The sequence below is a fragment of the Cygnus atratus genome, chromosome 13 (genome assembly GCF_013377495.2).
Source record: "Cygnus atratus isolate AKBS03 ecotype Queensland, Australia chromosome 13, CAtr_DNAZoo_HiC_assembly, whole genome shotgun sequence".
NCBI lineage: Eukaryota > Metazoa > Chordata > Aves > Anseriformes > Anatidae > Cygnus > Cygnus atratus.
Window position 1 is genome coordinate 11,549,486 of NC_066374.1, and position 19,285 is coordinate 11,568,770.

At 64.1% G+C, this 19,285-nt stretch overlaps 1 protein-coding gene across 2 annotated transcripts in view; it reads right to left on the reverse strand.

Moving 5' to 3' along the window:
• Positions 1-19,285, reverse strand: part of DLG3 (discs large MAGUK scaffold protein 3) — a 76,019-nt gene that overhangs the window by 11,446 nt on the left and 45,288 nt on the right. Inside the window, exons 8-16 of one of the 2 annotated variants that reach the window (XM_035541466.2) lie at positions 19,032-19,201; positions 18,655-18,791; positions 18,368-18,512; positions 18,039-18,198; positions 13,984-14,140; positions 13,237-13,339; positions 6,535-6,649; positions 771-947; positions 83-158 (exon numbers count right to left, since the gene is read on the reverse strand). In XM_035541466.2, the coding sequence (XP_035397359.1) occupies positions 83-158; positions 771-947; positions 6,535-6,649; positions 13,237-13,339; positions 13,984-14,140; positions 18,039-18,198; positions 18,368-18,512; positions 18,655-18,791; positions 19,032-19,201 (1,240 nt within the window). Of the gene's footprint in view, positions 1-82; positions 159-770; positions 948-6,534; positions 6,650-12,865; positions 12,943-13,236; positions 13,340-13,983; positions 14,141-18,038; positions 18,199-18,367; positions 18,513-18,654; positions 18,792-19,031; positions 19,202-19,285 lie in introns of those variants that run through there. The other variant, XM_050713372.1, reaches the window with a different exon arrangement.

Consider the following 19,285-nt stretch of genomic DNA (forward strand, 5'->3'; position numbering starts at 1 on the left):
CCGCACTGGCTGCTCGCACTCATCCTGCCCCCGCTAGCTACCGGCTCAGCGCGCCCTCCTGAGCCCCAGCCCCAGCACTTACCCGGTTGGACTCTATCATGCCGGTCCTGGCGTGGAACTTCACCGTTTTCAACCGCGCTCTCTCCTTCTTCTCCACCCTGATTGGAAGTTAAAAGAGGGAGATGCTGCTGGTCCTGCATATGGGCTGTCCCCACCAGGCCCAGCAGGCTTCCCCTTGGCTGTCAGGCTGCCCTAAGCACCTGTGGGTGGTGGGCCCTCACACAAAGGGGAGATCCTCACCTTGGAGGGATGGAGGTGGACTCTGCCCAGATTCTGATCAGGACCAGGGCAGGCTGAAAACCACACCCAAGGCCTACAGAGGGAACAAACCAGCCTTCCTGCGAGGAGGATGGAGGACAGAGAAGACGGGGCACGTGTATTGAAGAACTCCCCCTTGACTCCAGGAGGCCTCCCAGGGAGGCCAAAGGCTGGCTTGGCACTCGAGCACCAGGGTGGGTGTATCTGGCTACCAGAGGCACTGCAGAGGCAGCAGGGTTGGGCTCTGCTCAAATCCCACAGCGCCCTTAACGCCACGCAGACACGGAGGGGCAGATGGGCTCCTGGTGCTGAGACCACAAGGTGCACCACAGGGCACTGCCGCCAGCAGGGCCGGGAGTGGGGCCCCAAGGGCTGCAAGGCTCACGGAGCAGGCCCCGAGGCCTGGGGGGCCTCGGCCCCGTGTGTGACAGCTCCTGCTGATGGGCACTCACCTCTTCTTGCTGGGGATGACCCCGATCTGCTCGCTCTCGCCATGGGGTGTCACGAGCCGGGCTTGCCACCACTCATCATCAGAGGCATTGATGACGTGCAGGATGTCCCCGTAGGAGAAGCTGAGCCCCTGGCTGGGCAAGCAACTGTCCCGGGTCCGGTCATAGTCAAACAGAGCTCTGCAAAGGAACAGAGAGGAGTGAAACCTTCCTCTACCGAGCCTAGCAGCATCAAGGGCCACAAACAAGCACCAGCACTGCAGGTCTCCAAGGGCACTGCCACCCTCACACCTTTGGGGATTTAAAACCAAACTTTTGGGAAAGCTTCTGCTGCAGTTGACTGTGCTGTGCAGCTACCAGCACACCCTTCTAGCCCAGGGTGAGGTGCTCAACACAAACCCCCCAAGTGTGCAACACAGAAACAGCAGTCCTGGACCAACAAACTAGCTCTTGACTTTAGTTGCAAGAGGCACACAAACCACAGAAATGTTGAAGAAGGCTGTGGTTAGAAAGCAGGTAGACAATCATTCAAAGTTCAGCGGCCTCAAGAATACAACAGCACATATGTGGTACCCCAGGGTGAACTTTCAAAAAGCCCTCCCTGCTCCCCTTCGCCTGCTGCCCTGCATCCTATAACCCTACCGTGCCCCCACCAGCCACCCGTCCCCAGGGCTCTGCCTTATGACACCCTCCCAGCCCAGCTGGGCACGGAGAAGGCATCTCCCGCCCCGCTGTCCATCAGGAAAACAGCACAGGAGGAAAACCCCAGCCGCCCGCTCGGCTCCGGGGGCGAGCTGGGTCTCACCCCCCAGCACCCTTGCCCAGGAGCAAAGCCACAGGCCGGCAGACTGCCCATGCAGCAGGGAACAGAGCGTCTGCCCTGTTCCTCTGCCACAACCAAGAAGGCTGGGGAGGCGGATAGGATATAGCCATGCCCTGCTGCTGGTGAGCAGTCACACAGAAGACGACTGCAGGGCATGCGGAGCATTCACTTTTATTTACGTACACGGGCACTTTATTCCAGAGGCTGAGAATTATGAATGCATCTCAACGTTTATCTACTCCTACAGCTGTTCCTTTTCAGACTTTTAAATACTTCCTTTACGGACAAATTTTTAATTTACGACAGAGAAGCTTTATATTCTTCAACTATCCAGCTACAGAAAAGATTATTTTTTTATACTAAGGAAGAGGAGCACTAATGCTCTTCCTGTGCAAGTTATCACACACCCGTGCTGCAGCTCTTTGCCACAAGCTGCTTTCAGTGGCTTCCTAACTCTTTCTACTAATGTCAGATCTCAAACCAGATCTATTTTCCTCGGACGTGTCCATCCTGCAAGAAATGGAAACACACGAGTGGTCACGCAGAGCCCTGCTGCTGGCAGCACAGCTGGGAGCCCCGTTTTTGCCCTCGTTCTTTCCACGTGGCAGGGGCTGGGGCACGGCTAGCACGGGTGCTTACTGCACCAGCAGCCTGGCTCAGCCAGCTGCCGGCCTCATCCAGGCAGAAAAGAAAGGGGAAAGCCACAAGAACAAACCCCCTCTGCCCTGCTCATCACACCCTTCCACTACAAGGAACCCTAAGGGGGGGGGGTCTGAAGCGACACAGCACAAGTGACATTGATCTTCGAGCTGAATCCTTTTAACCGTGGCTCCATAAATAGTAAAAGCAACAGGCATGCTGTGCATCAGCCTCCTGCAGAGTTAGCTGCCTAGATAACGCTCTCAAAAATTGCTTCCCCGCTACATTTAACAAGACACCTCTCCTTGCCCAGCACGGCTGACAAGAGTCAGGGCAGGTCTCCCTCCCGGCGGTGGTTGGCAGCTCTGGATGAGCCGGGGCTCCTCTCACCAGGGAAGCAGACGGAAGCATCAATTCTTGCACCATCAGGAAAGCTGCCCCTGCTCCCAGCTTCTCCCACCTGTCTTGACTGGCTAAATCACCATGCGGAGTGGCTGCAGCTGCAGGGACAGCTACTGCCTGGTTTGCCTTTCACTAAGATGCCAAGATCGACCTGCAGGACCTTATTTTTGGTGATGGTGTCAATGTGCAAGCTAGGAAGAGCCAGATCATCTTCCATCCAGCCCAGAGGGAACCTTACCAAAGAAACTGCCCCTTCTGAACATGCCTGGACTTGGTGTCCCTAACGTTCCTCCCACCTCCCAAGCACCAGGCACAAGTGGGCAATAGCACCCGCCTGCACGAGAGCCTGTGAGTTCAAATACCAGATGTCATTTGCAAGGCTGCAAAAAAGGATTTTGGCTGGATCAGCCCCAGAGGCAGCTCCAGCAATAGCCCCAGCCTCCAGCCAGGACAGGAACGACCAAGGGACTGCGCGGCGGTCCCTTGTGCAGCGACCTGAAGGCTTGATGAAGTCCCGTGTGTGCGAGTTCGCTCGGCCACCAGGCCACCCTCCTTTTTCCAGCTTGCTCAGGGCCGTGGTTCACCCGCCGTAGCCGAGAGGCTCTCGTGCTCGGCCCCGCAGGAGAACAGGAACGGAGGGTGGCCCCCAGGCACAGCACGTGGCACGCCGGAGCCGGCGGCAAAAACACTGCAGGGCCCTTCAGCTGGAGGCAAGCAGCCCTCACAGGCACCTGCTCCCCGCCAAGAGATAAGGCTGCCTGCGTGCCTGGCACGCCCCTGCCAGAGCAGCGCCATTAGGAGCAAGGAGAGAGCGCAATTAGGAGGAAAGGGAGCGCGGAGAACTGGCCAGGCAGGTTCCCGAGCCAGCGCAGGCTTTGGGGCGCTCAGCCCGAGCCCTGTGCTCACTTTGCTGCACGGGGGCACCGACAGCACGCCCCGTGCACCTCTGCTGCCACCAGCTCCCGGCAAAGCCCCCGAGCTCACACGCAGTGTTGTGCCACAGCCCGGGGAGGGGGGAAAACGGCAGTTCAGGCAAGCAGAGCTGGGGGAAGAGGAGACGGCACTGGTGGGGTGCTCGAGAGCCGAGCTGCCGTGCTGCAGCCCCGCACCGTGCCCAGGGCAGCCCTGCCCCGCTCCTCCCAGCGCCCACACGGGGAATTCGGCACCGGCAGCCCCTGTGCCAAGGTCAGGCGCAGAGAAGCCGGCAGGCTGCAGCCAAGCGCAGCAGGACGGCAGGAAGAGCCCCGGGCAGGTATGAAGCGGAGGTCACGCAGGTGTCGCTGGCAGCAGGAGGGCCCCTGAGCTGACGGGTCACAGAAACGGGTCACGCTGCCAGCCCCAGCAGGGTTCGTGCGAGGCCCACGCATGGCCACAGCGGAGGCACGAGGCACCTTTTCCAGAGGGCCCCAGGAGCGTTTCCCCAAGGCGTCTCCGCTCCCATGGGGCCCATCCTCAGCGTGCACACGTGAGGACCTGTGGGGCCACAGCCCGCCAGGGCCTCGCTCCCCATGCTGGGCACAAAGCCGGCCCGAGCCCCTTCCCACCGGGCACGGCTCCAGGCTCCGAGGACTTTGCCCCGCAGGAACACGGTCCTGGCCCCAAAACACGACCCGAGCACCGCGGGGCGAGGAGCAGCCCCGGCAGCCGCAGGAAGGCAGGCGCTGCACGGGGAGGTGGCGTGCCCGGCCCCGGGCCCCGCTGACGGGGCGCACCGCGGCCACGCTGGGCTGACTCAAGCAGTTTGGTAGCAGGTCCCGTAATTGATGTCCTGTCCACAACACAGCAGCTCAGCCGGTTTCAGGGAACCTGCGCTCGAAACCACCCCGCCCAGAAGGGCTGGGGCAGCCCTGGCAGCTCTCACACGCTCACGGGGAGCGTGCGGCAGCCGCCGGAGCCAGGCAGAGCCCCGGGCTGGCCTCTGGTGAGCTGGGGGAGCCAGCAAGGTGCTGCCCAGCTCCTGTCTGGCACAGCGCTGTAGATGCCACCGGAGCCACGCAGAGGGACGCAGCCATACCCCGTCCTTGTGTAAGGGCCCCAGCAAGCAGCGGGCAGCTCTCAAAAGATGTGGGATGCTAAAAAGCAGAGTGAAGGGAGCCATTTTTCTGCAGGCCTGCCCTGGCACATGCAGCAGCTATCTGGGCAGGGAACAAGAGATTTGCACGCTCACTTCATGCCGGACCCAGCCTAAACCCCTGCTACATTTATGAGGACGTCACTGCGACAGCAGATCTTGAATCAAGCAAGACTCTGCAGAGCCTCGTGAAATTGTGAGCTGCAGGAGCCTACTGCTGCAGTTCTCCCCTGTGCCAGGCTGGGCTCACGCTGGCCGTGCGGTCCCCCTACAACCCGAAGCCCCTTTGCACAGCGCAGCCATGCCACAGGAGATGTGGGCTGAGGCTGAAGCAGCCCCAGCTCTCATCATCCTCACCGCAGGGAAAAGCGGCGTCCCTTGCTATTGCCAACCCCCATCCGCAACAGGCTGTGCAAGGTGAGGATTTATGGGATTATTTTAATGAGCAAGTTAAAATTACTTGTTAGCTCTCACCACGCTGACTCTCGTTGCGAGAGAAGGCGCTGCAGCAAGCCGGGAGGCGGCAGGGGCAGAAGGCAGGAGCCAGCAGTGAGCACGGGCACGGGGCTGCGATGGCCAGGACGTGCAGCAGGTACAGAGCCAGCGCCGCGCGGCTGCTTAACCCCTGCCTGCTCCGCACCTGGCTCCAACCCAAAAGCGCATCGCAGGATCAAAGCAATAATCCTCCTAAGAGCTCAGCTCCCCTCCAGCCAGATTCTGCCGCAGGACCAGCAGGGGAGGAGAGAGAGAAGCCAGTTAGTGGGGAGCAGTTAGAGGAGAGCGCCCTGCACGCTGCTGGGGCGGAAGCGGGGCTGCTCCAGCTGCTGGAGACCCCAGGGCTGCTGCCAAGGTGGGGGAACCCCCCCCACCAGGCTGGGCTGCCCCACGGCTCATGGGTGGATGGCAATACCTGGAGGGGCCAGGCACTGCTGCCATCAGGGCCTTAGCCAATTGCTCACACCACTGCCTGCGTCCTCCCTCGGACCCGCTCCGTTCCTCCAGCCCCTGAGGGCTCACCCTGGAAGCAGCCGCCCGGCCGCAGCACGGCCCAGCTCCCTGCACAGCGGCCCGTGCAAAAGGCATCCGAGTGCAGAGCACTCGGCCCTGCAGAACCCCTGCAAAAGCCACTGCTCCCCTGCTCCACCCTGCAGGCTTCGTGCCTCGTTTATAACGCTCCCTTCCCTCGCCCCGCAGTGGCAGGGGAGCGTGTCCTCCGAAGAGGCGAAGCACCCATCCGCGGAGGTGCTGCACAGGTGTAAGGATGGGATCCCAGCTGGCGTGGCAGCACCAGCCCAGGGATGAATTGCTCATCTGTAAGGCCGCACTGACATTTTCCTTCCTCATTCCCAATTGCCGGGCACACCCAGGGGAACCACAGACACCTCCTGGAAGGTGCACTCGTGTCGGCAGTGCTGGGTTTGCTGCACTTCCCCCAGCAGGCACAGCATAACCCTCGCGTGTGCGCTCAGGAACGGGCCTCCTTGCCAGCAGAGCTGCGGCAAAGCAAGAGCGGGTCCCGCTCTGAGACACACCGAGCAGTTCCTCCCTCGGGTGGAAGGTCCACCTCCTCGACCCAAAGCTTGGCACGAGCTCAGAAGCAGCAAGCAGCCACAGATCTGCGAGGTGGCACCGGGCGTTCTGCCCTGCGTGAGATCTCACACGCGTGCAGGGATGAGGGCCCCTGTAACGCAGCACAGGGGTGCAAAGCCAGCTCAGACTGAACCGTCCCACCCCACACATACACGGTGGGGCAACGCGCCACCCCACGTGCTGCGCATCCAGCACTGGCTGCCCGGAGCACTGACAGACACGGAGACGGGGGAGAGCCTTACCGGACGTAGAGGGATCTCTTCTCGCTTGTCCGGAGTGAGCCAGAGCCAGAGCTCATGCTGCTGTTCATCATCTGCTCTCTCAAGTCGTGGATCTTGGACTCGAAGCGGCTGTACTCTGCGGGGAGACAGAGGGTCAGCGCAGGCAGGGGCTGCCCCCAAGCCTCCACCACCACCACCCCAGCGAGCAGGGCGCAACCAGCACGCCAGATTAACCCAGTAAGCACTGAGAGGCGACTGCAGCCTGGCCATGGGGCGCGTGGCTGGGGGCAGCTGCCCTGCACGCTCCTGTCCCAGGGCAGCGATCGCCTCCCTGCGTGAGCTGCTGCCCTGCAGAGCGAGCCAAAGCACAGAGAAAGAACGAGACCTCGCAGGGGACTGTCACCTGCCGGCCAACGCGACGTGGCACGGCTGGAGGGCAGCTGCCCCACGCCTCGGGTTCCAGCCCACCAGTGCCTGGCAGCAGAGCCCCAGGCATGCACCAGGAACAGGGGGACGGCTGCCACCCGGCCACCGGTGCCAGCACGGGGCGAGCGCCCCGCACGCGGCACCACCTCCGCTGCAGCGCGGCCCCCAACTCGGTGGCAGCCCCCAGCCCGTCCCCGGCTTGGGGTGGGGGACAAAGCACACCCCGCAGCCTCAGGAAGCGAGAGGGGGGATTCACCTGTCGTCACCTACATCCCAGGCAGCAGGAGACCCTCCGGGAGCCAGCGGCACCTCCGGCAGCGGCAGGACGGGAGCTGCCACCACCTGCAGCTCCTCCCTCCCTCCCCGCGGCCACGCCAGCGCGACCTTCAGCTGGGTGTAAAGGTCGGCCCCAAAGCAGAGGGCGGAGGCTCCAGCCCCGCGCACCCAGGGCAGAGCAGGGAGGGTTTGCTCCCGCGCAGCCGAAGAGCAACAGAGGTGGCCCCGCTCCCTCCTTCCCCTGATAGCACCCAGCAAAGGGTGCTCGCTGGCGCCGTGACCGGGTGGCTGCTGCTGCAGCGACAGATCAGCCAACCCTCTGGAGAGCACCGGGCACGGACACATGGGTTACAAAAGTCCCCACGGTGGCACAAGCCACGTGTGGGCACTGGGGGTGCTGCCCCCAACGCCGAGCTCCCTCCGCGGAAGGATCGTGCAGGGTGCTGCCCAGCCTGCAGAGCTGCATCCCGCACGTGCGGCGGGATCACTACTGAGAAACGCGCTGCAGGCTGTTTGAAAGACAGCCCCTCACTGTGCACGGAGGGAGATTGCTCCGTCGGCGCAGATGCGTGCGGGGTTGGGGTTATGCAACTGTGGCTTGGCGTTTCCTGGCTATCTAGCCCTAAACCGTGCAGCCAGACCCTGCTCGAGACCTTCCTTCTGCACAGAATTGTCGAATGCTACTCAAAGACTACAGGGAAAAAAAAAAAAAAAAAAAAGTTACGCACCGAAAACCCCAACCCGCACATAAAAATTCCACAGCCACGTATAGGAGCCGTGCTGCAGCCCCAGCCTCTGAAGCCTGCTCTGCTGGTTTTCTTAAAACCCCAAACCCCAGCATATGCAGCACATGTGAACCTGCCGTTTGGGACAGCTTGACGAGCCATCTGCAGGCAGCCTGCCGCTGCATCACCCTTGGTGGGCGTGCAACGAGAAGGGTAAAGCGAGCCGGGTTTCCTCCTCTTTGCGGCGCCGAGTGGCAGCCTGCCTTGCGCTCACCTTTCCCGCAGCCCCCTCTGTGTGGCTCGGGGGGGGGCTACGCGAAGGCTGCGGCTCCCGTCCTCTCCCGGCCCATCCGGCTGATGGATTTGCTGCGCCCCGTGGGAAGTTCGGAAGCGCTGCATCTACCTGTGCCACCGTTTCACCCCGTAACACCTGCACTGCGCAGAGAACGAGGCAGGGAGCCCAGGGCAGGGGCAGAAAGGCAGCAGATGTGCTCGGAGGCATGTTAAAATTTCACGGGCAACGCTCCCTGACGTGAAAGTTCACACTCGGGGTGCGTTAGCCCAGCAGCTTCTCCCTCTGTAAGGGCCACGGCTGTGCTCAGGGCGCTGCTGAGCTCGCCCGCAAGCCAGGCTGCGTGCAGCTGAGCGCTGCTACCGCGGCTGGGTAAGTGTGGAGGGAGCGGGACTGCTCCTGGGGCTCGCCTGGGTCCTGAGCCGCTAGGACGCGTCCTACGTGATGTTAGAGACGGCGCTGCCACCTCCCCAGCTGCGCGTTACTCAAAGGTTTGCCCTCTGAGAAGCAAGGGTTGATGCTGAAGGCCCCAGCCAGCACAGGCTGGCTGCAGATGAACGGGACAAAGGGAGCCCCCGTGGCAGCAGGCGCTGCCCCCAGACATCAAGAGGCAGGGGCAGCCTTACTGCCCGCACAGGCAAACGCACAACTGCTCACACAAGGGCAAAGCTTATTCCAGTAGAAAATAAAATTATCGCACCAAAGCAGCACTTCTACACGCCCCTAACTGCGCCCAGACCGGAGTTTCACTGATGCGGCACCCAACAGACAGAAGTGGGCTAAAGCCTGAGCTGAGCCCTGCTGGCAACCTCTCACCCTGCGCCAGGGAGGACTGCAGCACCCACAGTACGGATCAGGGGCACGGCCCGTGCCATGGAACCGACGTCCTGGAGCTCCGCAGGAGCGTGGAGCGGAGCTGGGCTTCCCGGCACGCCGCCGAGCCCCACGCCTCATTTGTTACGGGGCTCGAGACCAGCGAGGAAACCGCGACAGCAAGCGCGGAGCTGCTTACTGTGCGTGCTGCGCTTGGCAGCGACTGCTTTGCACAGGTTTAACCCCAGAGGAGCTCGAGCTCCGCGCCAGCTCCCAGCACGGGCGAGGCACCGCTCCGCCTGCACTGCGGCCACGTCCCCCCATCAGCCAGCACCTCCTCACCACGCTGCCGTGCTCAGTGCCGGCCACCTCGATCTTTCCCTAAGTGCCACCCCCAGCTGCTCGCTCAACAGCGGAGCCAGAGGGAAGTGGAGCAGCTCTGGGCACCCCGTGTCCGGGGCAGAGCCACTCCGGGCACCCTCACCTTGCTGCATGGGCACTCCCAGGCGGTGCGGGAAGCCGAGCGCTGCACGGGGCGAGCTCAGATATCTCCTTGCAGGGCTCGGCTCTGCCAGCAGCCCTCCTCCAGCAGCCGTGGCTCTCCCTGATGGAGCCGCCAGCCCGCACGGCACCCGCGCAGGGCAGGGAAAGCAGCAGCAGCGAGGCGGGAGCGGGGTGGCAGGGTGCCACCGCTGCGGGACGGAAGGGAAGCAGGGCGAGGCGAGAGGTGCCAGCCAAGCAGCAGCTCAGCAGCGCGCTGGGCGGAGGAGGAACAGCCAGCTGCAAAAGCAAACCCGGAGCCTCCCTGCGAGCACAGGGGAGGCAGGGTTACCCCAGGAGCGAGCATAGGATGTGCTCGGCTGCAACCGGGCCCCCCTTATCTGCGTGCTGGAACAGCCTCCTCGACAATTATCGGCAGATAACCTCCAGCAAGCAGCACTTCTATCTCTGTTCACTGGCTCATATCCACCTTGCCTCTGCGTCCTGGAAGGAGAGCTGCCGCGCGGCAGAAACTCGCCTGGGAAACCTGCCCGCCGCACAGCAGGGAGGTGAGCGCCAGGAGCTCTTACTAATCCCCACCTCCCCGGCACTCCCACAGCACCCAGGCGCTGGACATGTTCAGGACACACTTATCAAGACAGAAAATATGCAACAGGTGAACTCGCGCCTCTTGTTTCAAGCGCCACCGCCTTGCTGCTGCTGCAAGAGGTCCCGCTGCGGGAGCCTGACGCCAGGAGGAGCAGCGCTTTGTTATTTCCACCTAGCAAGGCGGTGAAGCAACGCTCTGCGCTCTTGCGGCTCTTCCTCCAGAGCTTGAGCACCATGCAGGTGCTCCTGGAGGGGGGCTGAGCCTGCGGGGCACAGAGCAGCCCCCCCGTGGCCCCAATCCCATCCCGGAGGAACCTTTGGCCTCTGCATTCTTCCACGAGAAAGCCCGAAGGGATTTCAGCTGCCCAGGTTTCAAAGCGTTGGGATTAGACATCCACAGGGCCATTGTCTGCCGCTCTCTCTGCCTCTCCACCCTCACAGTGGAAAACGCATCCTGTTTTCAACAGCGCTGGCTTCAGCTCCGCACGGGCTAATGCTCACTGTGATCCCCAGGCTCATTTCCCTACAGAGCTGCTGTTTCTATGGCAAACAAACCCAGCAAATGGAGCTGGCACACGGCAGCGGAGCCAGAGCGCGATGGAGCCGCTCCCTCCCGACCTGCTCTCTGTGCTGCAGCCCCGGCAATTGTGCTATTTCCTCGTGTCCAGGGAGAAAGTGCAGTTAGAGCACAGGGAGCCGCATCAGAGAGCGATCCCTGAGCGTGCACAAAGCCTGTGCACAAAGCACGTGCACTGCTTTAGGCACACAAACGCCTGCCTGGCTCAGGCTGGATCCGGCCATCAGCAGATCCTGGGGACCTTTCAGCCGCTAGCTCCAGCCCGGCGCCTGTCACACGTGAAATCTGCAATCAGCTCCATCGCTCCTCTTCAGCGAAGCATTTTACTGCCCTGAGTCCACGCACCTTTGAGCTGGGGGGTCGAAGTACAAACACCGCCCAGGCACGGCGAGCACAGACCCAGGGCACGCCGTGCTGCACGCTCAGATGAGCGGCAGCGAGCACAGAGGTGCCGAAAGCTTGGCAACTTCTGGAAGCCGCTGCAAGGTCTCGGCAGTTTCCTTTTAGCAGCCAGCTCAGAGAAACGCCACCGCTCGAGTTTTTGTATTTGAAAGCGAAGGATATCAAAGCTGCGCTCCACGGGGCTTCAGGAGGTGTAATTGCCAAACCCGAGCACTTGTGATAACAGCAGACAAAGTTCACACAGAGAAACACTCCGAGGAAAGAGATCTTACAAGCAGCTCAGAGGCAGCAGCATCACACAGAGTGGCCTCCTTGCAAGACAGCTTGGGGCTGCGCCAGGCACGGGTGCTCAGAAGAGAGGCAGGACTGCGACTCTTGCCGTCCTTCCCCCGCTCTCCTCCACTCCTAACCGCTCACAGGACCCCGCTGGGGGGGCACCTCACCCATGAGGCTTATGCAAGCAGCCTCGGAGGTTACACTAAAGCAGAGCACACCTTGAGCACGTGCGTGTTTGTCCGGCACCCTGCGCAAGCCCTGCTCCTTCTCACACGCAGCAGACAGCTGAACGGCAGTCCTCCACGCCTGCTAGTATGGATTCGCCCCTCAGAGCCCCTTCTGATGGGCCCTCACCACCTGCCTTTGGCTAGCAACAATTCATGCCCTGTTTTCAGGTCGGGTTTGCTGCAACCAGGCTCACACTTCACTTGCCATTGCTACAGGTCTGCCACTTCCTTCTGCACAAGCAGGTCGTGCTTTTGGGAAGCCAGCGCAGGCAGCACGCTCACTGGTGCCCCTGCTCTCCTCGGGGCCTCCACAACCCAGCTCTCGCTCTTCCACCAGCGCAGACCTGTGACCCGCACAGACAAGGCAAACACCCGGGACCACACATCCCGCACCTCCTCGAGGGGAAGCCAGCCCCACTGACCCCTTCCCCGCAGGGTTCGGGGTGCCCAACACCGCCCGCCCTGCCCGGTGCCGGGACCGGCCAGCACTTCAGCGGTCGCATCCGAGCCCCTGGAGCTCCGAGGTCCCCTCAGCTCCCTGCCGCCCGTAGTCGTTTCCCAGCAGCAGGGCTGCCTCCCGGGCCGGCGGCAGCCCACGTGCCGGCCGGCGCTGCACAGATGCGCTACGGAGGAGCCCTCGCAGGGGGACACCGCGCGTGGCCCCGGGGGGCCGTCAGCTCCCAGCCGCTGAGGTTTCAGCCAACGTCTGGGGGGGGGGGGGGGGGGGGGGGGGGGCACGGCGACTTGTGCCCTGGGGCACTCAGAAACCACCCGCGTCCCGCCCGTGCCAGAGCTCAAGTGGCAAGCGGAGCCGGGGACGCGAGAGCAGGGAGCGCTGCCTGGAAAGAAGGTGAGAAAAAAAAAAAGGCAAAAAAAAAAAAAAAGCCCCGCGAGCAGCCCACGCCGCTCCCCCCAGCGCCCCGGGCGGCGCTAACGGCTCCGCTCCGCTGCCTGCCCCCGGCCCCTTCCTGCCCGGCGCCCAGGCCCGGGACCGGCGGGGAGGCGGAAGCTGGGCCGGGGAGGGGAGGGGGCAGCGGGGGGCGGCCGGCGCCTCGCCCAGCGGCGGGGGCAGCGCTCGGGGCCGCTCTTTGTCTGCGGCGGGGCCGGAGGGAGGCGGCCCCGAGGGGGTCCCCGCCCCGGGCAGGAGCCCCCCCGGCGGGGCCTCGGCTCGGCCGTGCCCGGGAAGGAGGAGGAGGAGGAGGGGGGGGGGTGGGGGACGGGGCCTGGCGGCGGGCGGCCCCGCGCTCACCTGCAGCCGGCGCGGAGGGCGGGCGGGCGGGAGGCGGCGGCGGCGGCGCCCCGGCAGCAGCCCCGGAGCCGCCCGGCCCGCACACAAAGCCGCGCAAGCCCCGCCGGCGGGACGGCGGAGACACGCCCCCCCCCGCCGCGCCGGCCAATCGGAGCCCGCGCTCCCCGCCTCGCCCCGCCCCCCGGACCAGCTCCGCGCCAATCCACGCTTCGCCGGGGTGCTCCCCCCCCCGGCACCGCCCGCTCGGCGCGCCACACACAGCCCCGCCCCCTGCTCGCGAGCGAGGCCCCGCCCCCCTCGTTTACATGCAGACCACGCCCCCCGTCGTTTGCATGCGGCGCTCCGCCCCCTCCCGGTGCCGGTGCCGGTACCTTCGGGCCGGTACTGCGCGACGATGGTCACCGTCTGCCCCGCCCGCTTCAGCGCCGCCGCCGCCTGCTCGTGGGTGGCGTTGCGCAGGTTCACGCCGTTCACCTGCCGGGACACCGCGGCTCCGTCGCACCGGGACCTCCGTCGCATCCGCGGTACCGGTGCTCTCGGTGTCCCCGTCACCCAGCCCCTGCTCCGCCGTGTGCCTGCGGTACCATCACCCCCTCCCGGTACCGACACCCCAGTACTGATACCCCCGGTACCGACATCTCCGGTACTGATACCCCCAGTACCAATATGCCTGGTACTAACACCCCCAGTACTGACACACCCGGTACCAATACCCCCGGTACTGATACCCCCAGTACTGACACCCCCCATACCAACACCCCCCATACCGACACCCCCCACACCGACAGCCCCGGTACCGACACCCCCCACACCGACACCCCCAGTACCCATACCCCAAGTACCGACACCCCCGGTACTGACACCCCCTGTACCAGCACCCCCGGTACCAACACCCCAGCCAGCGCAGAACGGGGGCTGCCCACCCCACCAGCCCCTGCTCCATGCCAGGACCATGCCGGGCAGGGAACCACAGGGCCCCGCACCCAGGGCCCAGGGCCACACCAGCACTGAGGGATGGATGCTGCCGAACCATGTCCCCGCAGCCCCGGTACCCCCGGACACGGGTCTGCCCCCACGTGGGTGCCCGGTGCCCGTCCCTCCCTGCCAGGCCAACTCACCGAGAGGATGCGGTCGCCCCTCCGCAGCTCCCCGCTGAGGTCGGCGGGACCTCCGGCCAGGATGAAGGATACGAAGATGCCCTCTCCATCTTCCCCCCCGACGATGTTGAAGCCCAGGCCGGTGGAGCCTTTGTGCAGGATGATTTTCCGGGGCTCTCTGGAGGGACAGACAAGGGACATGGGGACGTCAGGGTGACGAGAAGCAACGCGGGTGATGGGGCCGGGGCCGGGGCAGGGGAGGTGCACCGCACAACCGGGGCTCACGGTGACACAAAGCAGAATGCACACAGGGACAGAGCATCAGCTGGGGGGGTCACGCATGGTGCAGAGGCACCGGGAGCCCAGGCACTGGGGAGGGTGCCAGCACAGGGGAATCGCAGCCCTCCGCACCCTGCAGGGCCCACGTGCCCGCAGCCGCACAGACACACATGGCGCAGCCCCACATGGCTCAGCGGCGGCACACCAGCAGCCCTAAATTTTTCAACGATGACTTAATTCTTCTGCAGTTCAAACAATAGGCAGGCACAGGCAGAAAGACTGCCTGGCATCGCAAAAATCCAGCGCCGATTTTCAGCTAGGAAAAAATAAGCGCGATAGGAACGGCAGCAGCTCCCAGCTCAAGGGCTGTGTTAAAAGCGCAAGGAACAAGTGACGCCAGTGAGCGCACCCTGGCAAAAATGCACGGACCGACAGCAATTGCCAGCCGACGCGACGTCGGGGACCATCGGCCTGTCGGCTCGGTGACCAAAATGGATGGGCTGGATGCGGGGTGGGTGCCGCAAGGTCAGGACCCGCCAGGGGGCTCAGCATCCTCGCCCACCCGCGTCCTCTGGGATGTGGCAGAAGTGATGCCACAGCCTCAGGCACCACCACGGCACTCGCGGTGGATCCTACAATGCTGGCAGCCCCGTGCTGAGGGAAGGCTGGGGCAGGGGGCTGCTCCCCGAGCTGCTGTGGCAGGCAGGAAGGTGGGGAGACCCAGGCGAATAACGCTCGGCTCAGCAGCCAGCATGAAGGCCTGCAGCCCGGCAGCGTTCTCCCAGGCGATTCTCGCAAGAAAATGTCTTCTTCATCCCCCCCGGCCAGCCCGGAGCATCAGTGCCGTCACCTGGGCTGACGGGGGAAGGTTTTGGTGCTTCCAGCGCTGCAGGAGGCAGGATTTACCTCCAGGGACCCAAGCCAGCACCCGAGGAACAGCGTCCCACCTTCCCTCCCCTTGGGGGAGTCCCGATGGGCTGAATGTCACTCAGACAGCTCGGGCTGTCACCTTATAAGGAGCAAGGGCAGCCGGAGACAGACAGACAGACGTGAAGGACACCCAGCCCTGCCCGACCCTCCCGGCTGTGAGCAGCTCCTCTCCCCGTGCCCTGCCGCGTCCCCACCCCGTACCTCTGCTCGCACTTGCTCCTGTGGCCCCGCTGCTGCCTGGCAGGGGACAGGGACGGCTGTCCCCGGTAGGACATGGAGGAGGAGACGTTGACGGTGAACATCGCGGCGTGGCGGGGCCGGCCGGGAGGGCGAGGGGCAGGAACGCCCCGAGCTCTGCGCCCCGCGCTGTTTCTCTCTGCCTCCCGCCTGGCGCGGCAGCGGGGCACGCGGCTTCCCGGTCCCATACCCACACCCTGGGTTTTTTATGGAAGCACGACAGGACGCAGGCTTTGGCGCCTGCTAGACCCAGTGGGCTTAACCCCTTCCTGCCCCCCGCTGCGCATCGCTGGGGCACCTCTCCCTCCTACGCGGAGGCACAGCAGCATCGTAACCCCAGCCTACGCCAGCTCTGCGCGTCAGATGCAACAGGGGCTGAACCTTGTGTCCTCCAGAAAATACCGCCTGTATCCTTACAGCCTCCGGACATGTTTGAGCTCTGAGCCCAGCAGAACTCAGGACTTGGGTTGGTTGGGACACGCTGGGGCTGGGGGGACCCACGAGACTCCACGCAGACACCAGTGGGCTGGCCCCCCTGGGATCACTGGGTCCCATGGAGGCTCAGCGCCACGTCCTGGGGCTGCCACCGGCACTTGGCTCTGCTGCTGAGCCCCCAGGTCCTCGCTCCACTGCTGCTTTTGTGTTTGCCTGGGAGCCTGCCCAGCCTCTGGGTCTGAGCAGCGCCTTGTTCCTGGAGCCTGCTCCTCTGCTCCCGGAGCGTTGGTGGGGAGGCTGTGGGGCCAGGTAGGTGCAGGGGGCTGCCAGGGGCAGGGAGGGCTGCAGCTGTTTGTCCCTCTGCAGCAAATCCTTGCCTGGAGCTGGAGATTTTCCTCAGGAAGAAATAGGTCAGGTTTCTGGGTCTGCAAGACCGTGCCTCCAACCAGCCGATGAACTCGCTCTGCCCCTTGCTTTTTGCTGCTGCCCTGGAGGAAGCATCCCCAGCATGGATGAAGACAGAAGGTAGAGAGACACCACAAGAACCAAGGAGAGGAAATAAAGCCCCAGGCAGGTAAGTCGCTTATCCCAGGTCTCAGTCACGGTACGCACTCCAGGCATCCTGAGCGGGACAATGTTCCTGCAGATGGGTCCCACGCTGGACACTGTGGCATTGACACCTTGACCTGGGCACACAGCGGGGCTGTGCCAGCTCTGCATGTCTGTGGTGCAGCTCATGGGGAAAGCAGCTGCTCTGGTCCCGGGCACTGCAGGACACGAGGGTCACTGGGGACACGTATGAGGAGGAGCAGCTGAGGCCCCTTGGTTTGTTCAGCCCAGAGCAGAGCAGGCCGAGGGGAGGCCTCATGGCGGCCTGCAGCTCCCTCACGAGGGGAGCGGAGGGGCAGGCGCTGAGCTCTGCTCTCTGGGGACAGCAACAGGACCCGAGGGAACGGCATGGAGCTGGGACAGGGGAGGGTCAGGCTGGGTGTTAGGGAAAGGTTCTTCATGGAGAGGGTGGTCGGGCACTGGGACGGGCTCCCCAGGGCAGTCGTCACAGCACGGAGTACAAGAAGCGTTTGGACAATGCTCTCGGACACGGTCTGATTTTTGGATGGTCCTGTGTGGAGCCAGGAGTTGGACTCAACGATCCTCGTGGGTCCCTTCCAACTCGGGATATTCGATGACTCTATGATTCTAGGTCCGTGCTTGCAGCAGCACGCGTGCCTGCAGGAGGGCAAGAGGCAGCAGCCGGGGCGCAGGGCTCAGCCTGCTGCGGTGGGGCCCTCGCAAGGCAGCACCATCCTCTAGCGGCCGCTGGCTCCTTCTGCACCTCAGCCACCGCTGCTGGGTGGTGCCTGGGTCGCAGGATGCTCTCATCCCTCTCTGGCCCACCAGTAAGGGCATCAGCGCGTGTGGGATCCGGTGGGATCAGGGGTCCTTGGAGGAGGGACAGATGGTGCGGTGGCGCTGGGAATCAGTCACCTTCCGTGGTGCAATACAAACGGAGAAAGCGGAGCTCCTGCAGCACAGCATCCTCCCCCAGTGCCCGGGCAGCACGTGAATGGCTGCATCCGGAGAGGAAGCAGCGCGGGGACAGGCTGTGGGGCCGGTGGTATTGGTGCCGAGAGCACACAGGAGACAAGGGCCTGGATGAGGCGAGCGCTGCAGAGGTCGTGGTGCACGGCAGGGCCCACCGAGAGGCGAGGAATGGATGGGGTGGATGCGATGGCAGGGGCTCTCCGGGACCACCTGCCTGATGCCCGATGGCACACCAGGGTCTTCTGCTCTGGGATCCATCAGCGTCACAGAATGGGACCGTCCCAGCCAGGACGAGGCCGCAGCCTCGCTCATAACCACGGAGCCAACCCTAGTCCTGACCCAAGCATCAGCCCTCAACATGCAGCTGGAGCCCAGCATCCAGCCCTGGATCGGCACTCACCCCAGGGCTCGCAGCACCTGGGCGCAGGTGGACTGGGGTCCCAGGCTTGGGGAGCACGGGGAGAGGAGCTGCACCAGGACCGAGAGCTGTGCCCCCGTAGCCCCTCACCCCCTGCATGGCACCCACAAACAGAGGCTGTCAGCCGCGGCTGAGGCTCTGCACCCGCTACAGCAGGGTATGGGGATGAGGTCAGGGAGAGAAAGGGAAGGAAGAGAAGGGGCAGGCTCTGGGGATGCCCGTGCCTGGCTCTCACCTGGTGAAGTCGTCGTCCCCAATCATGTGCCGAGGGATGGGCGAGTACCTGGAGGGGGTCACTTGAGGGGGGACGGTGTAGGCAGGTTTGTTCTCCACGCTGCCCGGGTAGCCCAGACTGGAGTTATGGCTTATGTGGTTGTCAGCCAAGGCTGAGAAGGCTGCAGGAGAGGAGACAGGCATCAGGAGCAGAAACCAGCTTCAACGTGGATGGCAGAGACCAGCCTGGCATCCGCTGCCAGCTCCAGCACGTGCCGTCCCCCATCCCCGCTGCGCCATCCCCCCCGTCCCCGCAGTGCCCCGGGGCTGCCGCAGCGGCAGCGTACGTACTGCTGGCGTAGTCGGGGGGCGCGTACATGTCGTTGAGGTGCAGGCTGCCGGGTTTGGCCACTTTCAGGTACACCATGTCGGAGGTGTTCTTCAGGGCGGCCACCGCCTCCTCGTGCCGCACGTCCTGCAGGTTCGTGTTATTCACCTGCCGGGGGCAAGGGGGACGGTGAGACGGTGGCTGTCCCCTCCCGCAGCACCGTCCCAGCAGGGACCCCAGGAAAGGGGACGAGGGATGGGCACCGCGGCACTGCGGGTGCCCGGCTGCCCACCGCAGGCGCGGGGCTTACCGCCAGCAGCCGGTCCCCGATCTGCAGACGCCCGTCCTTCTGGGCAGCGCCTCCCTCGATGATCTTGGTGATGTAGATGCTGTTGTCCCCGGGGATGTGCTGGTTCCCGATGCCCCCTGCGATGCTGAAGCCCAGTCCTGGGGATGAGCGGGAGGGGAGGAGCGGGGTGAGGGATGGCTGGCTGCGGTCTGGGGCTGGCACAGCCAGCTCACTGGGCTTTCCCACCCCGCTCCCAACCCAATGGGCCACCTTCTCGCTGCCCGGCCACTATGTGCCTCACCGTGGGGCTGCCCCACACCCTGCACCACGTAGCATCCCACCCTGCAACGCTGGGGTGGGCACCCAGGGGACACCCCACACCAGCCCGTGGGACTCACCTTTGGGTCCCTTCATCAGGTTGACCTCCATGATGGTCTCCGGCGGGGGCTGCCGGCGCCGCACCACGAGCCGCACCACGGGGCCCGCTTCCTTCAGAGCCTCCACGGCTTTGCTGTGCACCACCTCGGAGACGTCCACGTCGTTGACCCGCAGCACGCAGTCGTTCACCCTGCGGGTACAACGTGACCCTGAGCTCCCAAGAACCTCTGCCACCCTCCTCCGGCTGTGCAGACCCTCGTGCAAGGGGGAACTG